Genomic DNA, 22,340 nt, shown 5'->3' on the forward strand with positions numbered 1-22,340 from the left:
TTGACATCTGGGAGAGAGCTGTGTCAAGTCCATGAAAATCACCTTCCACTCTGGGAGCACTGACTTCCTGAGGTACCCTGTTCCCCCCAAAATAAGACATTTTGTTACATGAATTTTTAATCCCAAAGATGCGCTAAGTCTTATTTTCAGGGGTTGTCTGGCGCACAATGACTGGCACACTGGGTGGCACAAAGTGCTGGCACACAGAGGCTGGAGTACAGGAGTAGCGCACAGTGGCTGGCGCCCAGTGGTTACAATACAGTGGCTGGCGCACAGAAGCTGGCACACAGTGGATTGAATACAGTGGCTGGTGCACAGTGGCTGGCACACAATAGTGGTGCAGAATGGCTGGTGCACGGTGGGTGGCGCACAATGGTGGTGCACTGTGGCTGGTGCACACTGTCTGGATCCCAGAGGCTGGCGCACATTGGGAGGCGCAGTGGCTGGCGCACAATGGCTGCAATACAGTAGTTTGCATCTAGAGGCTGCAATAGAGTGGATGGTGCACAATGGTGGCACACAGTGGCGGACATACAGCGGCTTGTGCACAGAAGATGGAATACAGTGACCGGCGCATAGTGTCTGGCACACAGGACTGGCACACTATTGTGGCGCAAAGTGCAGGTGCACAGTGGTGGCTCAAGTGGCTGGCGCACAGTGGCTGGTGCACACTGGTGGCCCACAGTAGCTGGTGCACAGTGGTTTGCGCACAATGGCTGGCACCCAGTATTGTCGCACAGTGGCTTGTGCACATTGGGTGGCACAAAAAGGCTGGCGCACAGTGTTTGTGCACAGTGGCTGGCACACAGTGGCTGGCGCACAGAGGCTTGCGCTGAGTGTCTGGAGCCCAGAGGCTGGCTCACAGTGGGGGCACACAGTGGCTGGCGCACAGTGGCTACAATACAGTAGGTAGTGTCCAGAGGATGGCGCACAGTAGCTGCAATACAGTGGCTGTTGCACAGTGGCTGAAATACAGTGGCTGGCTCAAAGTGGCTGGAGCAAAGAGGCTAGCTCAAGTGGCTGGAATACAGTGGCCTGTGCACAGTGTCTGGTGCACATTGACTGGCGCACTGTGGTGGTGCAAAGTGCTGGTGCACAGTGGTGGCGCACAGTGGCTGGCGCACACTGCAGGCCCACAGTGGCTGGCGCACAATGGCTGGCACACAGTATTGTCGTACAGTGGCTGGTACACAGTGGCTGGCACCCAGTAGCTACAATACAGTGGCTGGCGCACAGAGGCTGGCGCACAATGGATGGCGCACAGTGGCTGGCGCAAAGTGGCTGGTGCACAGTGGCAGGCGCAGAGAGGCTGGTGCACAGCTGCTGGAGACCAAAGGCTGGTGCACAGTGGGGGTGCACAGTGGTGGCACACAGAGGCTGGAGTACAGTGGCTGGTGCACAGTGTTGGAGCACAGTGGCTGGCGCAAAGAGCCTGGCGCACAGTGGCTGGAGCCCAGAGTCCGGCTCACAGTGCCTGCAATACAGTAGCTGGCATCCAGAGGCTGGCGCACAGTGGCATCAATAAAGTGGCAGGCATCCAGGAGCTGGCACAAAGTGGTTGTCATACAGTAGCTGACACACAGAGGTGTCGCACAGTGTCTGGAACACAGTGGCTGGTGCACAGAGGTGGCACAAACTGTGTTGCGCTATGTGGCTGGTGCAAAGTGGTGGCACATAGTGGCAGGCACTAAGTGGATGGCACACAGTGGCTGGAGCCCAGAGACCTGCGCATATTGGGGGCTCACAGTGGTCGTGCACAGTGGCTGCAATACAGTGGCTAGCGACCAAGAACTGGCGCTAAGTGGCTGCCGCACAGTAGTTGGTGCACAGCAGTGTTGTATAGTGTCTGGAACACAGTGGCTGGCGCACAAAGGTGGCGCACAGTGTCTGGAACACAGTGGCTGGCGCACAGAGGTGGCGCACTGTGGTGGTGCAAAGTGCTGGTGCACAGTGCATTGCGCTAAGCGGCTGGCACACAGTGGCTGGAGCCCAGAGACCTGCGCATATTGGGGGCTCACAGTGGTTGCGCACAGTGGCTGCAATACAGTGGCTAGCAACCAGGAACTGGCGCTAAGTGGCTGCCGCACAGTAGTTGGTGCACAGCAGTGTTGTATAGTGTCTGGAACACAGTGGCTGGCGCACAAAGGTGGCGCACAGTGTCTGGAACACAGTGGCTGGCGCACAGAGGTGGCGCACTGTGGTGGTGCAAAGTGCTGGTGCACAGTGCATTGCGCTAAGCGGCTGGCACACAGTGGCTGGAGCCCAGAGACCTGCGCATATTGGGGGCTCACAGTGGTTGCGCACAGTGGCTGCAATACAGTGGCTGGCGACCAGAAACTGGCACTAAGTGGCTGCCGCACAGTAGTTGGTGCACAGCAGTGTTGTATAGTGTCTGGAACACAGTGGCTGGCACACAAAGGTGGCGCACAGTGTCTGGAACACAGTGGCTGGCGCACAGAGGTGGCGCACTGTAGTGGTGCAAAGTGCTGGTGCACAGTGCATTGCGCTAAGCGGCTGGCACACAGTGGCTGGAGCCCAGAGACCTGCGCATATTGGGGGCTCACAGTGGTTGCGCACAGTGGCTGCAATACAGTGGCTGGCCCCAGAAACTGGCACTAAGTGGCTGGTGCACAGTGGTGCCACACAGTAGTTGGTGCACAGTGGTGTCGCACAGTGTCTGGAACACAGTGGCTGGTACACAGTGGTTGGCACACAGTGCCTGCACAGTGGCTGCAATACAGTGGCTGGCGATTAGGTACTGGCGCTAAGTGGCTGTCGCACAGTTGTGCCGCACAGTAGATGGCGCACAGAGGTGTCGCACAGTGTCTGGAACATAGTGGCAGTCGCACAAGGGCTGGCGCACAGTTCCTGTAGCACAGAAGTTGAGCACAGTGGCTGGCGGAAAGTGGTTGGTGGACAATGGTGGCGCGGAGTGGCTGGCGCACAGTGTAGGCGCAGTGTGACTGGCTCGCAGTGGCTAGCGCACAGTTGTGGCGCACAATAGCAGGCACCCAGAGGCTGGCGAACAGTGGTTGGAGCCCAGAGGGTGGCGCACAGTGGCTGCAAAACAGTAGCTGGCATCCAGAGGCTGGCACACACTGGCTGCAAAACAGTAGCTGGCTCACATTACCTGGCGCACAGAGGTGTCACACAGTGTCTGAAATACAGTGGCTGGCAAACAGAGGCTGGCGCACAGTGGCTGGCTCAAAGTGGCTGGTGCACAGTGGTGGCACACGGTGGCTGGCGCATAGTGGCTGGTGCACAATAGCTGGAGCACAGTGGCTGGAGCCCAGAGGCTGGAGCACAGAGGGAGTGTACAGTGGCTGGCGCACAGTGGCTGCAATACAGTAGCTGGCATCCAGGGGCTGGCACACACTGGCTGCAAAACAGTAGCTCGCTCACATTACCTGGCGCACAGAGGTGTCACACAGTGTCTAGAATACAGTAGCTGGCGCACAGAGGTTGCACACAGTGGCTGGCACAAAGTAGCTGATATATAGTGGTGGTGCACAGTGGTTGGCGCACTGTGCCCAGAGCACATACTCTGGCGCACTGTGATGGTGGCTGGTGGCTGGCGCACAGTGGATGGGGCAAAGTGGTGGCACACAGAGGCTGGCGCACAGCGGCTGCAATACAGTTGCTGGTGCCTGCAGTAAAGAGGTGGCACACAGTGGCTGGCACACAGTGGCTGGCGCAAGTACCTGGCTCAAAGTGGCTGGTGCACAGTGGTGGCGCACATTGGCTGGCGCACAGTGCCTGGAGCACAAACTCTGGCGCACTGTTGTGGCGCACCATGGCTGGTGCAAAGTGGCAGGCGCACAATCGTCTCTCACAGTTGTGTTGCACAATGGCTAGCACCCAGAGGCTGCAATACAGAGGCTGGGGCTCAATGGCTGGTGCACTGTGGTGGCGCACATTGGCTGGTGCAGTGGCTGGCGCACACTTGTGGTGCACAGTGGCTGCTTGCACAGTGGTGGTACAGTGGCTGGTGCACAGTGCCTGGGGCCCAGAGTCTAGCACACCGTGGAGGACCACCGTGGCTGGCGCACAGTGGCTGGCGTACAGTGGTGGCGCACAGAGGCGCACGTTGGCTGGAATACAGTGGCTGCCGTCCAATGGCCTGCGCACAATGGCTGGTGGACAGTATTGGCACAAAGTGGCTTGAGCACATTGGCATCGCATAGTGGCTGCCGCACAGTGGTGTTGCACAGTGGCTTGAGCACAGTGGCTGGCGCAAAGTGGCAGGCACTCAGTGTATTGCACATAAAGGCTGGAGCACAGAGTCTGGCGCACACTGACTGGCACACAGTGGCTGGAGTACAGTGCATGGAATACAGTGGCTGGTGCACAGAGGCTGGCACACACTGTCTGGAGCCCAGAGGCTGGCACACAGAGGCTGGCGCACACTGACTGGCACACATTGGCTGGAGCACAGTGGCTAGAATACAGTGGCCGGCACACAGTGTCTCACGCACATTGACTTGTGCACTGTGGTGCCGCAAAGTGCTGATGCACAGTGGTAGCCCACAGAGGATGGCGCACAGTGGTGGCGCACACAGGCTGGCGCACAGAATTAGTGCACAGTGGCTGGCGCACAGTGGCTACAATACAGTGGCTGGAGCACAGTGCTGGTGCACAGAGGCTGGTGCACAGGAGTGGCGCACAGTGGCTGTAGCACTGAGGCTTGAGCACAGTGGTTGGAGCGAGGGGCCGGCACAGTGTGGGCACACAATGGCTGGCGCACAGTATTGTCACACATGGTGCACAGTGGGTGGTACAAATTGGCTGGCACATAGAGGCTGGCACACAGTTGCTGGAATACATGGCTGGTGCACAGTGGCCGGAATACAGTGGCTGGTGCACAGTAGCTGGCGCACAATGGGTGACGCACTGTGGTGGCACACTGTGGCTAGCACAAAATGGCTGGTGCAGTTTTGGCAAACAGTGGCTGGCGCAAACTGGCTGGCGCACAGTGGTGGTGCACAGTGGCTGGTGCATAGTGATTGTGCACAGTGGCTGGTGCACAGTGGCTGGCGAGCAGTGGCTGGTACATAGTGATTGTGCACAGTGGCTGGCGCACAGAGGCTGGTGCACAATGGGTGGTGCATAGTGGTGGAGCACAGTAGCTGGCACACACTGCCTGGAGTACAGAGTCTAGCGCATTGTGGTGGCGAACCAGGGCTGGCGTACAGTGGCTGCAATACAGTAGGTTGCATCCAGATGCTGGTGCACAGGGGAGGCAATAGAGTGCCTGGTGCACAGTAGCTGCAGACCAGATACTGGTGGACAGTTGGTAGGCACAGTGGCTGGCGCACAGTTGCTGCAATAAAGTGGCTGGTGCACAGAGGCTGGCTCGCAGTGGCTATTGCACAGTGTTGCATACAGTGGCTTGCGCAAGGAGGCTGGTGCACAGTGGCTGGATCCCAGAGGCTAGCGCACAGTGGCTGAAATACAGTGGCCGGCGCCCAGTATCTTGCGCACATTGACTGGCGCACTTTGGTGCCGCAAAGTGCTGGTACACAGTGGTGGCGCACAATGGCTGGCGCACAAAGGCAGGCGCACAATGGCTGCTGCACAGTGGGTGGCACAAAGTGGTTGGCGCACAGTGGTGGCGCAAAGTGGCTGGCACACAGTGCTGATGCACACATGCTGGCACACAGGGGTTGCACACAGGGGCTACAATACACTGGCTGGCACACAGTGGTGTGGCACAGAGGCTGACGCACAGGAGTGGCGCACAGTGGCTTGAGCACTGTGGCTTGAGCACTGTGGCTTGAGCACTGTGGCTGCCGCAAAGTGGCTGGCGCTCAGTTGGGGCACACAGTGGCTGGCGTACAGTGGGTGGCACACAGTGGCTGGAGCCTAGAGGCTGGCACACAAAGGGGGTGCACAATGGGTGGCACAAAGTTGCTGGCGCATAGGAGTGGCACACAGTGGCTGGAATACAGTGGCTGGTGCACAGTGTTTGCGCACAGTGGCTGGCACACAGTGGCTGGAACCTAGAGCCTGGCGCACAGAGGGAGTGCACAATGGGTGGCACAAAGTGTCTTGCGCACAGGAGTGGCGCACAGTGGCTGGCGCTCAGTGGCTACAATGCAGTGGCTGGTGCACAGAGTCTGGTTCACAGTGGCTGGCACACAGTGGTGTCACACAAAAGCTGGCAAACAGAAGTGGCACACAATGGCTTGAGCACAGTTGCTGGCGTACAGTGGTGTCGCACAGAGCTGGCGCACAGGAGTGGCGCACAGTGGCTTGAGCACTGTGGCTGCCACAAAGTGGAAGGCGCTCAGTTGTGGCACAAAGTGGCTGGCGTACAGTGGCTGGGGCACAGTGTTTGCGCACAGTGGCTGGCACACAAGAGGCTGGTGCACAGTGGCTGGAGCCTAGATGCTGGAGCACACTGGCTGCAAAACAGTGGCTGGCGTCCATGAGCGGTCGCAAAGAGGGTGGTGCACAGTGGGTAGCGCACACTGTGGAGCATACAGTGGCTGGCACACAAAGGCTGGCACACAATGGCTGGTGCAAAGTGGTTGGCACACAGTGGCTGGTGCACAGTGACTGGCGAACAATGGTGGCATACAGATGCTGGCACACTAGAGTGGCGCACAGTGCCTGGCCTACTATGGCTGCAATACAGTGGCTGGCGCACAGAGGCTGGGGCATAGTTGATGGAATACAGTAGCTGGCGCACATTGGCTGGCACACAGTGGCTAGCGCAAATTGGCTGGCACACAGTGTTGGCGCACGGTTGCCGGAATGCAGTGTCTTGCACACAATGGCTGGAACACAAAGGCTGGCGCACACTGACTGGCACACAGTGGCTGGAGCACAGTGGCTAGAATACAGTGGCTGGTTTACAGTGGCCGGCACACATGTCGGGGGCACACTGGCTGTGTCTGGGGCATACAGGGGCTGGTGCACAGAGTACGGTGCACAATGGCTGGAATACAGTGACTGGCGCACAGATGCTGGCATACAGTTGCTGGAATACAGTGGCACACAGTAGCTGGAATACAGTGGCTGGCACACAATGGTGGCACACAGAGGCTGGTGCACTGGAGTGGCACACAGTGCCTGGCATATTATGGTTGCAATACAGCGGCTGGTGCACAGAGGCTGGGGCACAGTTGCTGGAATATCGAGGTTGGCGCACAGTAACTGGAAGACAGTGGCTGGCTCAAGATTGCTGGGGCTCAATGGCTGGTACACTGTGGTGGCGCACATTGGCTTGCACACAGTGGCTGGCACTCAGTGTCTTGCGCACAATTGCTGGCACACAGAGTGGGCGCACAGAGGCTGGCGCACAGTGGCTGCAAAACAGTAGCTGGCATCCAGAGGCTGGCACACACTGGCTGCAAAACAGTGGTTGGTGTCCAGGAGCGGCCACAAAATGGCTGGCACACAGTGTTGGTGCACAGTACCTGGCGCACAAAGGTGTCACACAGTGTCTGAAATACAGTGGCCGGCGAACAGAGGCTGGCGCACAGTGGCTGGCTCAAAGTGGCTGGTGCATAGTGGTGGCACAAGGTGGCTGGCGCATAGTGGCTGGTGCACAATAGCTGGAGCACAGTGGCTGGAGCCCAGAGGCTGGAGCACAGAGGGAGTGTACAGTGGCTGGTGTGCAGTTGCTGCATTACAGTAGCTGGCATCCAAAGGCTGGCGCACACTGCCTGCAAAACAGTGGCTGGCGTCCAGGAGTGGTGCAATATGGCTGGCACACTGTGGTGGTGCACAGTGGCTGGCGTACAGGGGCTGGCACAAAATAGGGTGCACAGTGTGTGGCACACAGTGGCTGGCGCACAGTGGCTGGCGCACAGTGGCTGGCGCACATGGTTGGAGCACAGAGGCTGACGCAAAGTGGCTAGAACAAAGAGGCTGGAGCACAGAGGCTAGCGCACAGTAGCTAGAGCCCAGACGCAGGCGCACAGTGGGGGCGCACAGTGGTTGGCGCACAGTGGCTGCAATACAGTAGCTGGCATCCAGAGGCTGGTGCACATTATGCAAAACAGTGGCTAGCGTCCAGGAGTGGCTGGCGCACAGTGGTGGCGCACAGTACCTGGCGCACAGAGGTTTCACAAAGTGTCTGGAATACAGAGGCTGGTGCACAGTGGCTGGCGCAAAGTGGCTGACGTACAGTGGCTGGAATACAGAGGCTGGCGCACAGAGCTGGCGCACAGTGGCTGGAATACAGAGGCTGGCTCACAGTGGCTGGCACACAGTATTGGCGCACAGTGACTGGCGCACAATGGTTGGCACAAAGTGGCTGACGCACAGTGGCTGGTGCACAGTAGCTGGCGCACAGAGCCTGGAGCACATTGGCTGAAACACAGTGATTGGCGCACAGGGGGTGGTGCACAGTGGCTGGTGCACAGTGGTGGCACACAATGGCTGGAGCAGAGTGGCAGGCGCACAGTGGCTGGCGCAGAGTGGCAGGCGCACAGTGGCTGGTGCACTGTGGTGGCCCAGAGTTGCTGGTTCACAATGGTGGCACACAATGGTGGCACACAGTTGCTGGCACACAGAGGCTGGCGCAGAGTGGCTGGCGCACAATGGCTGACGCACTGTGGTGGTGCACACAGGCTGGTGCACAGAAGTAGCGCACAATGGCTGGCGCACAGTTGCTACAATACAGAGGCTGGCATACAAAGGCTGGCGCAAAGTGGCTGGAGCCCAGAGGCTTGCACACAGTGGGGGCACACATTGGCTGGTGCACAGTGGCTGCAATACAGAGCTGGCATCCAGAGGTTGGCACACAGTGGCTGCAAAACAGTGGCTGGCGCACACAGGCTGGCGCACAGTGGCTGGAAGACAGCAGCTGGCGCACACTGTAGGCCCACATTGACTGGCACACAGTATTGTCACACAGTGGCTGGTGCACAGTGCTGGCGCACACAGACTGGAGCACAGGAGTAGCGCATAGTTTCTGTCCATTTCCAATTTCCTATTTTTGTAGTCACGGTGTATACATGTTCCATATCTTAGAAGGTGATTGCAAAATACTCCTGCTTTATTTCCTTGTTGTTCCAGCACAGATGATCCAGGTTTGTGATTCAGCAAGCATTATGTCCCACCATCCAAGTAGGAGGCACACCGTGACCATGGCACTGCAGGTTCTAGAGATGTGCACTGCTATTGAAGACAAGGCTGTTTAAAAGTGTCCCCCTCTTTCTGTTAAATTACAGCAGGAAAGTTTGGGAGGGGCGAGAGGTAAGAAATCAATCTAAGGACTTGTATGCATGCATATAAGCATAACCAATGGATGGAAGACACTGGGGGTGGTGGTGAGGGCATGTATTAAGTGGGATGGGGGGGACAATAGGAAGATATGTATACATGTGATACTTTAATCAATTAAAATTTGAAAAAAATAGAAAGTTAAAAAAATAAAAGTTTCCCTCTCTTATCCAATAACTTGCTACAGCTGTTAACATGGACACAGTGAATTCGTGTTTATTTGCTGTAGTAAATTCTGAAAGTGTGATGGGTTTGACAGCAGTCCTGACAGAGATTATTCTTAATGTCAAACTAGAGGCTCTTAAGGATGGTTTTTATTTTTTATACATTATTGATTTTTTTACAGAGAGGAAGAGGAAGGGATAGAAAGTTAGAAACATGGAGCAGCTGCCTCCTGAAAACCCCTCACTTGGGATGTGCCCTCAACCAAAGTACGTGCCCTCAACAAAGTTATGTGCCCTTGACTGGAATTGAACCAGGGACTCTTAAGTCCGCAGGCCAATGCTCTATCCACTGAGTCAAATTGGCTTTAGATCTTAAGGCCGTTTATGTGAGAACTATGGTAAGTGTCTGGATATACTGTGTGTGAGAGATAGGATTGGATTTAATTGCCCACCTTGTGTTACTCTAAGTTCACTCCAGTTGCCAAAAGGAGTACTATATGCAGTATGGGTATTGTATTATTTGGAGATCTTGTGTTCTTTTCTTATAGCTCACTTAGAACATTACATGCTTTCAGGGATGAGGGATCACACTCATTTATCTTCCTTATTAAAGAAACAAAATTCTACATTTCTCTTTTTGTTGTTCCTCACCTGATGATATTTTCTCCAATTGCCCCTGGAGTGGAACGGAGGGAGTGGGGATGAGATAGAGCCACATCAAGGGGAGAGAAATACCTTGAATTTTTTCTCATGTACAACTATCAACCTGGTCCAGGAAGGGACCCTGCAACCCAGGGGCATGCCCTGGTCCAGTCCTGCAAACAAATCCTGCAGGGCCAAGGCTGGTACTCTATTCACTTATGCATACCAGCCTGGGTTTTTTTTTTGTTTTGTTTTGTTGTTTTTTTTAATATATTTTATTGATTTTTTACAGAGAGGAAGGGAGAAAGATAGAGAGTTAGAAACATCGATGAGAGTCATTGATCAGCTGCATCTTGCACACCCCCTACTGGGGATATGCCCGCAACCAACGTACATGCCCTTGACCTGAATCAAACACGCGACCTTTCAGTCCCCAAGCCGACGCTCTATCCATTGAGCCAAACCAGTTTCGGCAGGTTTTTTTTTTTAATTTTTTTTTTTAAATCTTTTAATCAGGGGGAAAAGTTGACAGAGTGAAGCATGGGAACAGTACAATGGTAAGAATTTCAGCCTGTTTTCAGAAAAAAATGTGCATTCACATTTATTCACAATTATTTAGGTTAAAACATTTGTCAGCTGTATTTTAAATAATTGTAAGCTCCATTGCCTACCTCAGCATTACTATTATCTTTTCAGCACAGGCAGATAAACTTATAGGTTTCCCTAATATTTAAGACTTTATGGGGTCATGCCATACTGATGCAAAATTATTCAATAAGAGGTTCAAGTATTGTTATTTTGTCACTGCTTTGTCAGGAGGCTCAGGTGGAACACCTCCAGCACAAAGGTCTCTTCTGACTTATGGTGGAAGCAGTCACTGAGATGATAAATATAGCCACAGATGAGATGTTTATGATGTGGGGCATGACAATTAATGCAGCAGAATATGGGTAACCTCTATAAGGGGTCCTAGTGTTGGCAGAGATCATAAGTTCACCATCTACTCATGCAGTACAGCAGCTCAACTTATCGGGCTCCTCTGGGAGAGTCAGGAGGGAAGCTCCTGTGACAGAGGAAGTAGACACTGAAATTAAAAATGATGCTAAGGTATGGATGACATTTAATACTTTTTAAATTGTCTTCTGTTGTTTAAGAATGACCAAAGGCTAATGGTGGGATTGGGGAAGAAACAAGAACTGCAGGTGCCTTCACATCCTATGATGTTTCTGCATAGGGTGCAAAGTTTGAATTATTCAAGGTTATTTCATAAGCATTTATGTTAATTACAATATACTTAAATATTTAAATCGAACATTTGCATTGTTAAAATATTCAGAATAAAGTTTTCAACAAAATGGGATTTCTTGTCTGATTTTACTCAAACATGTAGAAGCAACGTATTTGGAAGGTGAATTGAATTCTTGGCCCTAAATTCCCCAATATGTCTTTGACCATACTGCATACCAGATTTTGAAAGAACCGCATACAGAATGAAGCAGTGTGCTACTTCTTTATGGCATACTGCCTTCTTTTCCAGTTAGGCAGGGCAAACAAATCACATTTTCTTTGGAAAACCTAAATGGAAAAAAGGATTGAGGAATCTCCAACAAGGCTGCAAAGCAATTGTTTGCCTCCTTCCTATGGCATTTTGTATGCCCTCAACCTTTAAAGGAATAAAGTAGGGAGAAAAATTACATACAGAATGATATAAATGTCTGAAGAAGTCTAAATGTAAGCATCCTTTTGCTTATTGAATGGCATCAGCACCTTTCTGATATGGGAATAATAATATTGAAACAGAGATTGTCACTTAAACCAAACCAGTTATCTTTCCTGACTATACCTCTGAATGACATGAACAAAAGTGCCCCTTGGTAGTGATATGTATTTTACTGTAGAACTACTCATGCACTTCCCTTCAACTGTTTGACATTTAATGTACTACAAAGGGTGTGCTCTCCTAAACATCAAGTTACCTGAAGCCTCCTTATATCTACCAGTGTATTTAAACAAACATCTCATTGGTAAGGTTTTTTAAAACTCACGTCTTTGCCTGTTGAGTGTATAGTTATCAACAACACTTCCAAGGTGAATTTCAAAAATTACCACAAAATGTACGATTTCTTAAAAGTACTTTTATTAGAATGGTGTATGTGAAGTTTGTTGAAAAATTTGAAAGCTGGAGCCTCAGATTTTTAAAGACTTTAAAGTCCAGCATGTAAGATTGGGGGCAGTGAGGGAATAAGCCCTGTTGGGTTTGGCTCAGTAAGCCCCTTTTCATTGCCACCTGGTATGCTGCTGGCCTGATGAAACACTTAATAAAGCCACTTGGATGTAACATTTACTCAGGTGAATTTTACCAATGTAGGTTTGAATTGATAGCACATTTGGTGCAGAGAAGTACAAGAAGGCAAACAATGCAAAACTTCCCAGCATAGAATAGATCACATTATATAAATCCTATAGGGAAGTGGCTAGAAAGGAAGATTAAGGAAAAGGAGAAAAGGATGAAAATTCTGACCAAGGAAAAGGGCTCCTCCTTCTATTTCTTAAATGGATATTGTAGAATCAGACCAAGCTATTTACATACTTTTAATACCTGGGCATTGAACCCTGACCTCCTGGTTCACAGGTCAAAACTGAACCCCTGAGCCAAGTGGACTAGGATTTGGCTTTTTTATTCAGAGTTTTGCCTCTGTCATCTGTGTCCCACAGCTGTCCTAAATCCAACCTGCCTGATCGCAGTGCAGATTGGTGGAATCTGGGATACATTCAAGAGTAAGCAACCGACTATTGTGCCTTACTCTCCCTGCTTGCTTTCCGATGGCCTGGAGACCCCCATCCATACAGCCTTCATGTACAAGATCCCTCTGCACCAGCAGTCACCACCTACCCAGGGCCCTTGAGTGCCCATCTTCACAAATGATGTCTCTATAGAAACATACACTTGCTAAGCCTCCTTGCCCTGATACTATGCCTTTTGTGCATTTTGATGGCAAAGTTCATCAAAATAAATAATTTTTCTGGATTAACCAGTTGTGCTCTCCAGAACAAATAAAGTGTCAAGTGCAAGAGGCCTGTTGAGAGACAACATACAGCAATGAGTTTTCATTTGTTTCGCCTTGTTTTTTGGTGTGTTTTTAAATTCATTCTTTAGAGAGAGATGAATGGAGAGAAACAGAGAAGCATGCATTCATGTGAGCCAGAAATATTAACGGTTGCCTGTGGACCGGACTTGCCACCTGGACATGTGCCCTGACCAGGAATCAAACAGGTGACCTTTGTCACTCACAGGACAATGCTGGCCAGGGTCACTAACTTTCACTTTTCTTCATTAACTTGGCTAATAATCATTATAAGTGGCTAATAATCACTATGATGCTAATAACAGTGGACAAGTCCAGAACAGGACATGTTGACAAGTGCTTTACATAAGTTAGCCCCACAGGTGAATCTCACCATAACGTAATGGGGCATGGTCTCTACATGTGGTGATGAACCAACAACCAGATCCTGAGGTCTTTAGCCCATGCCCTTCCTCCCCCCAAACCTGCACATTTTTATACTTTTCCTCAAATTCCAGAGATTTGATCCCAATTATGGACACTGTTCCCTGTCAAGCGGGGATAGGATGACAAGGTGCAAGCAGAGAGAGTGTTTGATTAAGAGAAAATCTTGTTCTCTGATCCTCTTTCATGGGGTTTGGGAGACTCACCATCCGTTACAGATATCTCAGCATTTTCTCTCCTCTATAGAAGTAACATAAAGTGCCTTGCCGGTGTGGCTTACTAGACCTATGATCCAAGAGGACATAGTTCAATTCTCAGTTGGGGCACGACCCCAAGTTGAGGCCTTGATCCCAGGGGGCATACAGGAGACAGCCAACTAATGATCGTGTCTCATTATTGCGGTTTCTATCCATCTCTCCCTCTCCCTTTCCCTCTGCAATTATTAAGAACTGTACTTAAGAAATGGTAACATATGCTCCCAAGCTGATGGGCCCAAACTAGAAGAGTGGAAGGAAGAAGAAAATAAAGAATGGCAATAAAAAGAAAGGAGGGCCAGGTGCTGTGTGTGGCAAGCTGCGAAGCTGCTGATACCCAGCAGAGAGCAGCAAGCACATGAGTGGCTGGCACTGAGTGAGAGACAGAAATAGCACATTAAGGAAGATGAGAGGAACACGTGGAGGCCTGTCCCTGGGCCTGGGTGTGTGGCCTTCTCCCCAGGTGCTCCTATGGCTGAGCGCTCAGTGAGCCAAATGAGACCGCCCAGGGCCAGAATGCAGTGGCATGTGGGCAGAGCCCCCGTTTCTTGCTGGGCAGCTGACTGTCCTTTGACTATGGGAATCCAACCACACAGTACGATTTCTTCCTTCACTTGGTTGAATTGCCCTCAGGGAGGCCCTCCCAACTCCCCAGAGTGAGCTTCAGCTGTGTCCACTTAAATGCTCTCCCAAAACTGGCTTGGGGTAGGCCACTCTTCACACACAAAACTCAAGGCCTGTCACTGCTCAGAGTTGGTTTACCACAGCCTTGACTGATAGTAATGAAGATCATGTGGAGAGAGCCTTCTCACATTATGACCTAGCCTCCACAGAGGGGTTCATATTAGTAAGGGACACAGATATTAAGAAAAGGTTTATGCCAGCTTAGCATTTTGGTGAAAGGAATGTAACTGTGTTTACTGGCCACAAGTATTGGAATTCAAGCAGTGGCTGGATTGAGGGGGATGACAGGTTTGGATTTGGAAGATCAGACCTCTGACTAGCTGGCAGGATGATGTCCCTTTCAGTACTGGGGACCTGACTTGTGCACAGGGAAGCTCTACCATGGAGTGACCACAGGCCAGTGATGGAGGCTCCCAGTGGGGAGGAGTGTTTTAATCTATGGCCACTAGGAAGTTGTAGTTCAGTGGTGCTAATGGGAGGCCACTTGTTCCAGTCCATGTGGATGCACCTTCTGTGGGCTGATCCACTGAACAGTCACAGAGCTAAGGGAAGAGGTACTGGTGCCCCAGAAGAACCACCAAACCAGAAAGGATAAGTGGTGATGGAGCTGCTGGAACCAACCTCACCACACTAGTGTCTGTGCATCATAGATGCTCATGCCCTCTTATTGGACCAGCAACTGCAGATGGTGGAATTGGGTTAACATATCATCGGGGACTCCAACTGGTTCACATTCGGTTTCCTTTATTACTGACATTTATTCACAACCATTCAAACAAAGGTAATCTTGCTTCTACCTGCCATGCCTGAATCCCACCTCCCTAGAGATTCAGATGCACATCTCTAACCCATCTCCCCAAAGAAAACATCTGCCCCTAGTCCGCATCTTCCCCCTGCACTGAGTAGTTGTGTGAAACTGACTGCTGGGTTCCTTTAAGATTCACTTATGTCTGTGCTTCAGTGTCCAAGGGCCCAGAGTAAAGCCTATGAGATATGCACCCAGCTAGACAGGCATGTAACAGGGTCACAGAATGGGGTTTGGGTTATAGAAGGTTCTATAGCCACTGTGAGGACAGGGGTAAGCACAGAACCAGAACATGCCGGGGCGCCCCAACTCCTGCAGCATATGCTTCAGCCCCACATGCACCTGGGCAAGTCGGCCCAGGTCGACGATGTTGTTGTTTCTTTCCTCGTAACTCTCTAGGGGGGCAGGATACAGCACACAATTCAGCTTGCTCAGCCCAATGGTGTGGCGAAGCAGGTCCTCCAGGACAGTCATGGAGATGGTGTTTTCACAGAAGCTTAGGGTCATGAGCTGGGAGCAGTGGCTCAGGGCAGGCAGGAGGTCCATGAACTTGGAGTCCATGATCCCACACTCATCCAAGTACAAGTCCTGCAAGGTTGGGGAGGCTCTCTCTAACAGCAATTGGAGGGGCCCAGAACTGACGTTGGTCAGGTTGAGCCTCCTTAAATTCAGGACTTTCAGCTGGCTGACATTCAGATGCTGGGAGAGATGTCTCAAGTCACTTTCTAAGAGCATGCAGCTAGTGATGGACAGAGTCTCCAAGGGGGTCTTCAGGCAGCTGGGGAGACACAGAGCAGTTAGGTGAGGGGGGGAGGGGTGGAATGGTTAGACAGAGGGAAGCGAGCATGAGACGGGCCTTAAGGTAAAGAGGCCCATGTCACCTTAGTGTCAGGTCTTCCAGAAGATGATCAAACCCAGGACAGTGCACAGTGAAAAGTGTGATTCAGTCAGGGCAAATTTGAGTGGAATCCTTTCTGCTCTGCGAGGGATTCAGCTCCATGAAATGTCACACTGTTCATTTGTTCATCTGTCACCATACACCCAACCTCAGACACACAGATGTTGTGACCATGAATGATGGGAGGTAGAGGTGAGAGGAGCTCAGAAAGGAGCTCAAGCAGTAGGCAACCAGTGAAATTTAGTATTGGAGACAGGAACCAACATGCCATCCATTTGGGCTCCCTACCAGCCACAGCCTGGACTCCTGTAACCCCTCATCTCTTATCCCATGAGGCTACTGGCATAGTTGCAGAAAGGGCTAATCTGGACACGGCTCGGTATCATCCAGTTGGAGCTTCCATCCTGCAGGAACTTAGATCACTGCATCTTCTACAAACTACCTATCCCTTTTCATGATTCCTCCCTCCAGAATCCTGAATTCAGGAGGCAATCCTTAGCAGAAGCCTTTGGCAAGCCTTTTCACACAGGTGATTAGAAGCAGGTTTGGATTGAAAGGCTGCCATCACCAAATCGATGTGTGGACATAAATCCCTGAAACCTCACTTCTGATGGGCTTTCCTCTCCTCACTGCCATCCTCATGATTCCATTGCACAATCTTCCCTTACACACCACTTAGGATTCCCGAGCTCCCATCACCTCACCCAAAGCCCCCATTACCTCCATTCCTAGTAAGGAGTCTCTTCAGTAGCATCTTTCTTATTTCATTCATCCTACCTTTGTCTGGGGGTGGGGGGGAAGTTACTTGACAATATGCAAGGGGACAGAGCAGTGAACAAGACACTGACTGTGTGGAGCCTCTAGTGACTCAGGCTCTGTAGCACTGCTGATGAATGGCACCTAGGAGGTCCTGTCACTGTGGAATGAAATGAGAAGGGGCTTGCTCTGGTCTGCAGAGAAACCTCGCCATCCCTCACCTGAGCATCTGGTCCAAGCGGCCTTTGAGGATGGCAACGTCATCCAAATAGAGCTTCTGGAGGCAGGAAAGCCTGAGGAACTGAGAGGTGAACAGGCTAACACAATGCTCCTCCTTCTCCAAGGTGGTGTGAGAAGAGGCAAAGACATGGGAGAGGAGGAACCGACGCAGATTGCCCATCTGGCCCAGGAAAGGAGTGAACTTCCTCAGAGTGGACAGCTTCGAGGTACAATTTAACTTCAAATCCTGGACAGAGTTAAGCTGCACCATACCCAGGATGTTAATGTTTCGCTTTGACACGGCATAAACCTTCAGCTTCTTACAGCAAAGGTGCAGCAAACCTCTCCTCTCGCTGACTTTCTTAATAAGGTAACTGAGGGATTCATTAAGGAAACCTCTCTTGAGGCAAAGGTCTACTAACACCTCCATGGGGGCCAAGGGTGGCTTTGGCCCTGCCCTTAAGCTGTCCAGTTTCCCCCTCTTCCTCATGGGCTGTGGGGCCTCAGGATCCAGCAGTGAGCACACATCAGCTCTGATTCCGGCCCACAGGATCCAGAACTCCTGATGAGCTCCCTTCTGTAAATTCAGCATCTGCATTTTCCACCTCCTGTGGAGAAAATAGGAGGTAGACAGGGGTACATTAAGATATCAGGGAATAAGACCATGGCCATGAGTCTGGGAATCTTGGCAGCTGGGCCAGACACCCAATGGGACTTTTACTCCTTACCCCAGAAATCAGATGCTCCTTGCACTACTGGGATCCTACGTGGTCCCCATTTCTGGTACCTTTCAGTGCCATCAGGAAGGGGGTTTCATGTCCTTCCTGTCACCCTCTCATCTTCAACAGCTCTATATATCTGAAGCTGTTCTCAGAATGACCCCATCAGTGACTCCAATGCTTCCCTGAGCTGTCCCTGTGGCCCTATACAATCCTATATCCCAGCTGTAACTGCTCAGACCCCCGGGGCCCAACCAGGACACTGAATCCCCCTCACCTGGGTCGAGTCTCCTGGGCAAGAAGGGCATCTAGCCCATCGAGCACAGCCTGCAAGATATCATGGTAAGGCTGCTGATGGTTCAACAAGGCCCCCAGAGGGAGGCAGGGGAAGGGCCAAGCCTGCACCAGAACCTTCAGGACATTGCTCTGCCTCCCAGCCAAAGCTGCTGTGAACAGAGGTGGGAAGAGCTCCATAGGCAGCCACTCCACTGCAGCAATAGCAGAGGCTTCATCCCTCAGCAGGCTCTGGCATGCCAGGTCCAGGAGTCTGAGTGGAGCCTCACTGTTCATCCTGATGAAGTGGCTCTGAAAGAGATCCTGGAAAATGGTCAGGAGCAAGGCATCATGTCAGGCTAAGCATGAGCAACCCCATTCCCTCTCCCTTCAGAGGAACCAGCTGAGGGCCAAAGGCACTGTTCTGGCAACAACTGGAGCGTCCCAACTTACCCCAATCCCATCTTCTGCTTAGGGGCCACAAGGCCACTCAACACTGCCTCTCCTAGGCTGGTGCAGGATATATACCTCATCAGGCACCAAGGAGTGGTGAGATGACCACTGCACCCCTCCCACACGTACTCACTGCCTACCTGTAATTCTGCTGTGCAATGAGTACTGGGAAACCAGAGAGATGGCCCCACCCTTTTTTAGGGAAACCTTTCTTATTATTGCTGAAGGATTGAAAGCCCATGGAGTAGGCAGCAACCCCTGGTCATTCACATCTCTTGCCAAGCTACAATAAATTATATGGGGAAGATTAAGGAACACCCACACAACGCATACCTTGTGTCTTCTGATATATTCTAAAAGAGTAAAAGCAGAGCAAAAGTTTTCATAGCATGGGGGAGCTAGAGATGAGAAAAATAACCATTAATTTGAGATGTACATTTATTGTGTGGCCCTTCTATGAATATTAGAATGACCACTTTATCCATGACAACAGAGGGCTCTCATGCCACAACTAAGCCTCCTCCCAAAAGAGACTGCAAGCCCTGGTCAGTGTTGCTCAGTTGGTTGGGCATTCCCCCTTGCACCCAAAGCTCATTTGTAGGTTCCATTCCAAACTCCAATTCAGAGTAGGCAGGATCCAGTTGATGGATGATTCCCCAATCAATGTCTCTCTCTCTCTTTCCTTTCTCCCTTCCTCTCTTTCTAAACATCTCTTGGCTTTTATTAAAGAACTCCCTTAAGACCTGTTGTTAGACACATAGCCTGGCCTCCAAAAAATCCAAAAGGGATATTGTCACTTTGGTCTGCAGTAGGTTCCTTGGGAATACTCTACTTTCAGACACCAGGGAAACTTGCTCTCAAAACCTATATGAATGGAACACATCAAAACAGAAATAAAAACCTTTTGGATTAAGGCTAACTTGCATCTACTGGCAAAGGCAACGTCAGTTCATTTATGAGGAAATAAACCACAATTATCTGTGGGACCTGGGGAACCACCTTAGGCTTAGGATTCACCAGACTGGGTATGATGCAAGAGCCCTGTGCTCTGACCTGGGCAGTGTCTCTCTTGCTCTTGCCTCTGGTCCCTCAGCCTCCTCAGAAACCATTATACCCCATCTGGCCACACCTTCCTGTTGACATCCTAGCTGAAATGGCAACTTCCAACTGAAAGCTGAACCTTAGCACTGGTTCTCCAGGCAGTTTACCTGATTGGGTTTTGCACTCTGGACACCTCCAACTGAATCCTAGGTCCTTTCATGATAGGAAAAGAAAATGAAACCAACCTGGAAGTAAACTTGATGGGCTGCTGGTACCATATAAAAACTCCCCAGTATTCCTGGTAATACACCATTAGGCAGACAAGGTATCCTCTCAAGAGAAAAAAGGGATACAATGCAAAAGCATTGAGTACCACAGTCCTGACACATGATGTTACCTCAACTGCAAACTCATTCCTATTCAAGTAGTAACAGAGGGGCAGTTGTTGTTCCAGATTTTGAGGATCAAGCCTTCCCCAAAGGAGGAAGGGCCAAAATCACATCTAGGGATTGATCAGGAGAAGGGAGGGGTGCAAGTTTGCAATGGGACCAAGAAAATGAGCCAAAACAAAGTGCACCCTTGGGAAACTCACAGGCTCTGACTGGGTAAACTAGAGAACTGAAAAGGCTGGTGGTTGAGAAGGAAATGGTTGGATCCCTTAAACCCAAGCTGATGGGAGTACAGGCAGGAGGTTCAATCACCCTCCCTCTGTGGAGGTAAAGTCCATTCCCTCCAGAAGAACCAGCTGAGCTCAGCAAACTGGCTTGAGAAAATTAAATGTAAAAATATGGGCTATGCAGAGGCCAAAGGAGAGGTGTTTAGTGGAACCTAAAACTTACCCAGTTATAAAAGGCATTGAGAGGCTAGAATTGTGGGCTCTTTTAAATAATGGAGGCACAGAGAAAAATAAACCTGGACTAAAAGCCCTAAGTACCCTTACCAAGGAGCTGCTCCCAGAGGGCATTCTATTCAGCTCAGGCCTCCTATTTCACACCCTAATCTTCCAAAGGTAGCAGATTAGGCCCAGGCAAGTTCCAGGGTTCTTTCCCTAAACATAACTGCCAAAGAATGTATGGATAATTAATGTTTGCTCAACCCCAGGGAAGAACACATGCTATTTGGCTTCAAAAAGTTCCTTCTAGGCCTAAAACTCTCACTCAGATTGTGAGGGAAGAGTGTCCTCTCTCAGGATGAAGCAGAGTGCAGAGATACACCTTCCCCTTCAAAGATTTGGCATATTTGGTAAAGATATGCCATATTATAGGATGTCCCATGGTGCACTGTCACAAATTGGATCTTTTGAAATTGAGACTAGAGAGAGACACACAGAGAGAGAGAGGCACAACGCTTTTCTGCAGGGTCTTCTTTGCCTCCTGCAATGTGATGCCTAAACAACTCTTGTATTCCAGGGAGAGAGACCATGTGACATATTAACACAGTGGTGTTCACCAGAAATTACAGAATGGTTGATTAGATTTCTTGAAGAGGTTCAAATTGTAATGAGTTCAGGAAGTTAATCTAGACTTGTTCCTGGGCTTTTAGTAGGAGTGGTGCCACGTGGGGGCTGCATTTCTCTTTAACACTGACATTATATGCACTAGAAAGAACCTGGAGCCCAAGCTCAGGCAGCTTCTATGAGATCCCAGTGTCCAGGAGTTACAAGGAGGCAGGAGGGACCACTTAGAATGACCAGGAAACAAAGTCTGAGCTGAATTTGTCTTTTTCAAGAGCAAGAACCTCTCCTCTTCCCATGCAGATTCTGCTTTCCTGGGCCATGAGCTGGGGCACTGGAGGCAGGAGCACAGCTGCATCAAGGGCTGTTCTTCGTGCCCAGTATAGGAGAGGACCTGCCGACTCCCAGCACCCATACATGAATCTGGGGATGTTGTTACCACATCCTGGTCCCCTGCCACCTGCCCTCATCATGGCTCTCACTTATGTACAGGCCACAGCAGCCTTTGAGCACATGATTCCTACTGGGATCCCAAGGCATCTGTCCTTCCAAACTTTTGTTTTCTGTTTCGTTTCTGAGTGGGAGAGTGGTACTTAGAATGTGCTCAGAAGGCTGGGAGCCCTCGTCATGCATCCCTGGGATGTCAGCCAACCTCTCATGAGCCTGACGCTGGGACACCCACTGACGACAGAAATCAGGAGAGAGATCTCCCCAATTCATCCGAGCTCTTTTGGAGAACATGACTTGCTACAATGTAGAGAAGGAAAGGCAACATCCCAGCTGCTCTCCTGGATCCAGAGAAGTAACAGAGAGGTGGTAGTATACCTTTCTTGGTTTTTTGTCGCTCTGGGCCTTCAGAGGTCCAGTGGATCAGTCCCCATGCATGGGCTTTCCCACATTCAGCTCTCTTATCCCAGCCTTTGAGCAGACATGCTTCCACCTGGCGTCTTTCCCTTTGAAGTCTGACCTCTTCTTACCCTGAGGTATATTGTCCTCTGCCTTTTGGAAATTCAAAAGTCTCTGCTCGCCCTCCCTGCCCTGCCTGTGCCCAACAAGGCCTGCTTTCACCTCAGACACAGTGACATCTAAACAATGGACTGCCCCTCTTTCTTCCTCCAGAAGGAGGGCTTGAGAAAATTAATAAAAATGTGGCCTGTGCAGAAGCCAGATGAGAGGTGTGGTAGCAAATTCTGGGACATGACTTATCCAATTATGAAAGGGCAATAGTTGTGGGCT

At 51.0% G+C, this 22,340-nt stretch overlaps 1 protein-coding gene across 1 annotated transcript; it reads right to left on the reverse strand.

Moving 5' to 3' along the window:
* Positions 1 to 15,511: 15,511 nt before the first annotated feature.
* On the reverse strand, positions 15,512 to 18,454 carry LOC311615845 (melanoma antigen preferentially expressed in tumors-like; the record flags this gene model as incomplete). Its single annotated transcript, XM_084871282.1, has 3 exons — positions 15,512 to 16,070; positions 17,168 to 17,773; positions 18,162 to 18,454. 3 exons carry the CDS (start codon positions 18,452 to 18,454, stop codon positions 15,512 to 15,514), a joined length of 1,458 nt encoding a protein of 485 aa, XP_084727408.1.
* Positions 18,455 to 22,340: the final 3,886 nt, after the last annotated feature.

The sequence above is a fragment of the Pipistrellus hanaki genome (genome assembly GCF_964339955.1).
Source record: "Pipistrellus hanaki genome assembly, chromosome: Y".
Classification (NCBI taxonomy): domain Eukaryota; kingdom Metazoa; phylum Chordata; class Mammalia; order Chiroptera; family Vespertilionidae; genus Pipistrellus; species Pipistrellus hanaki.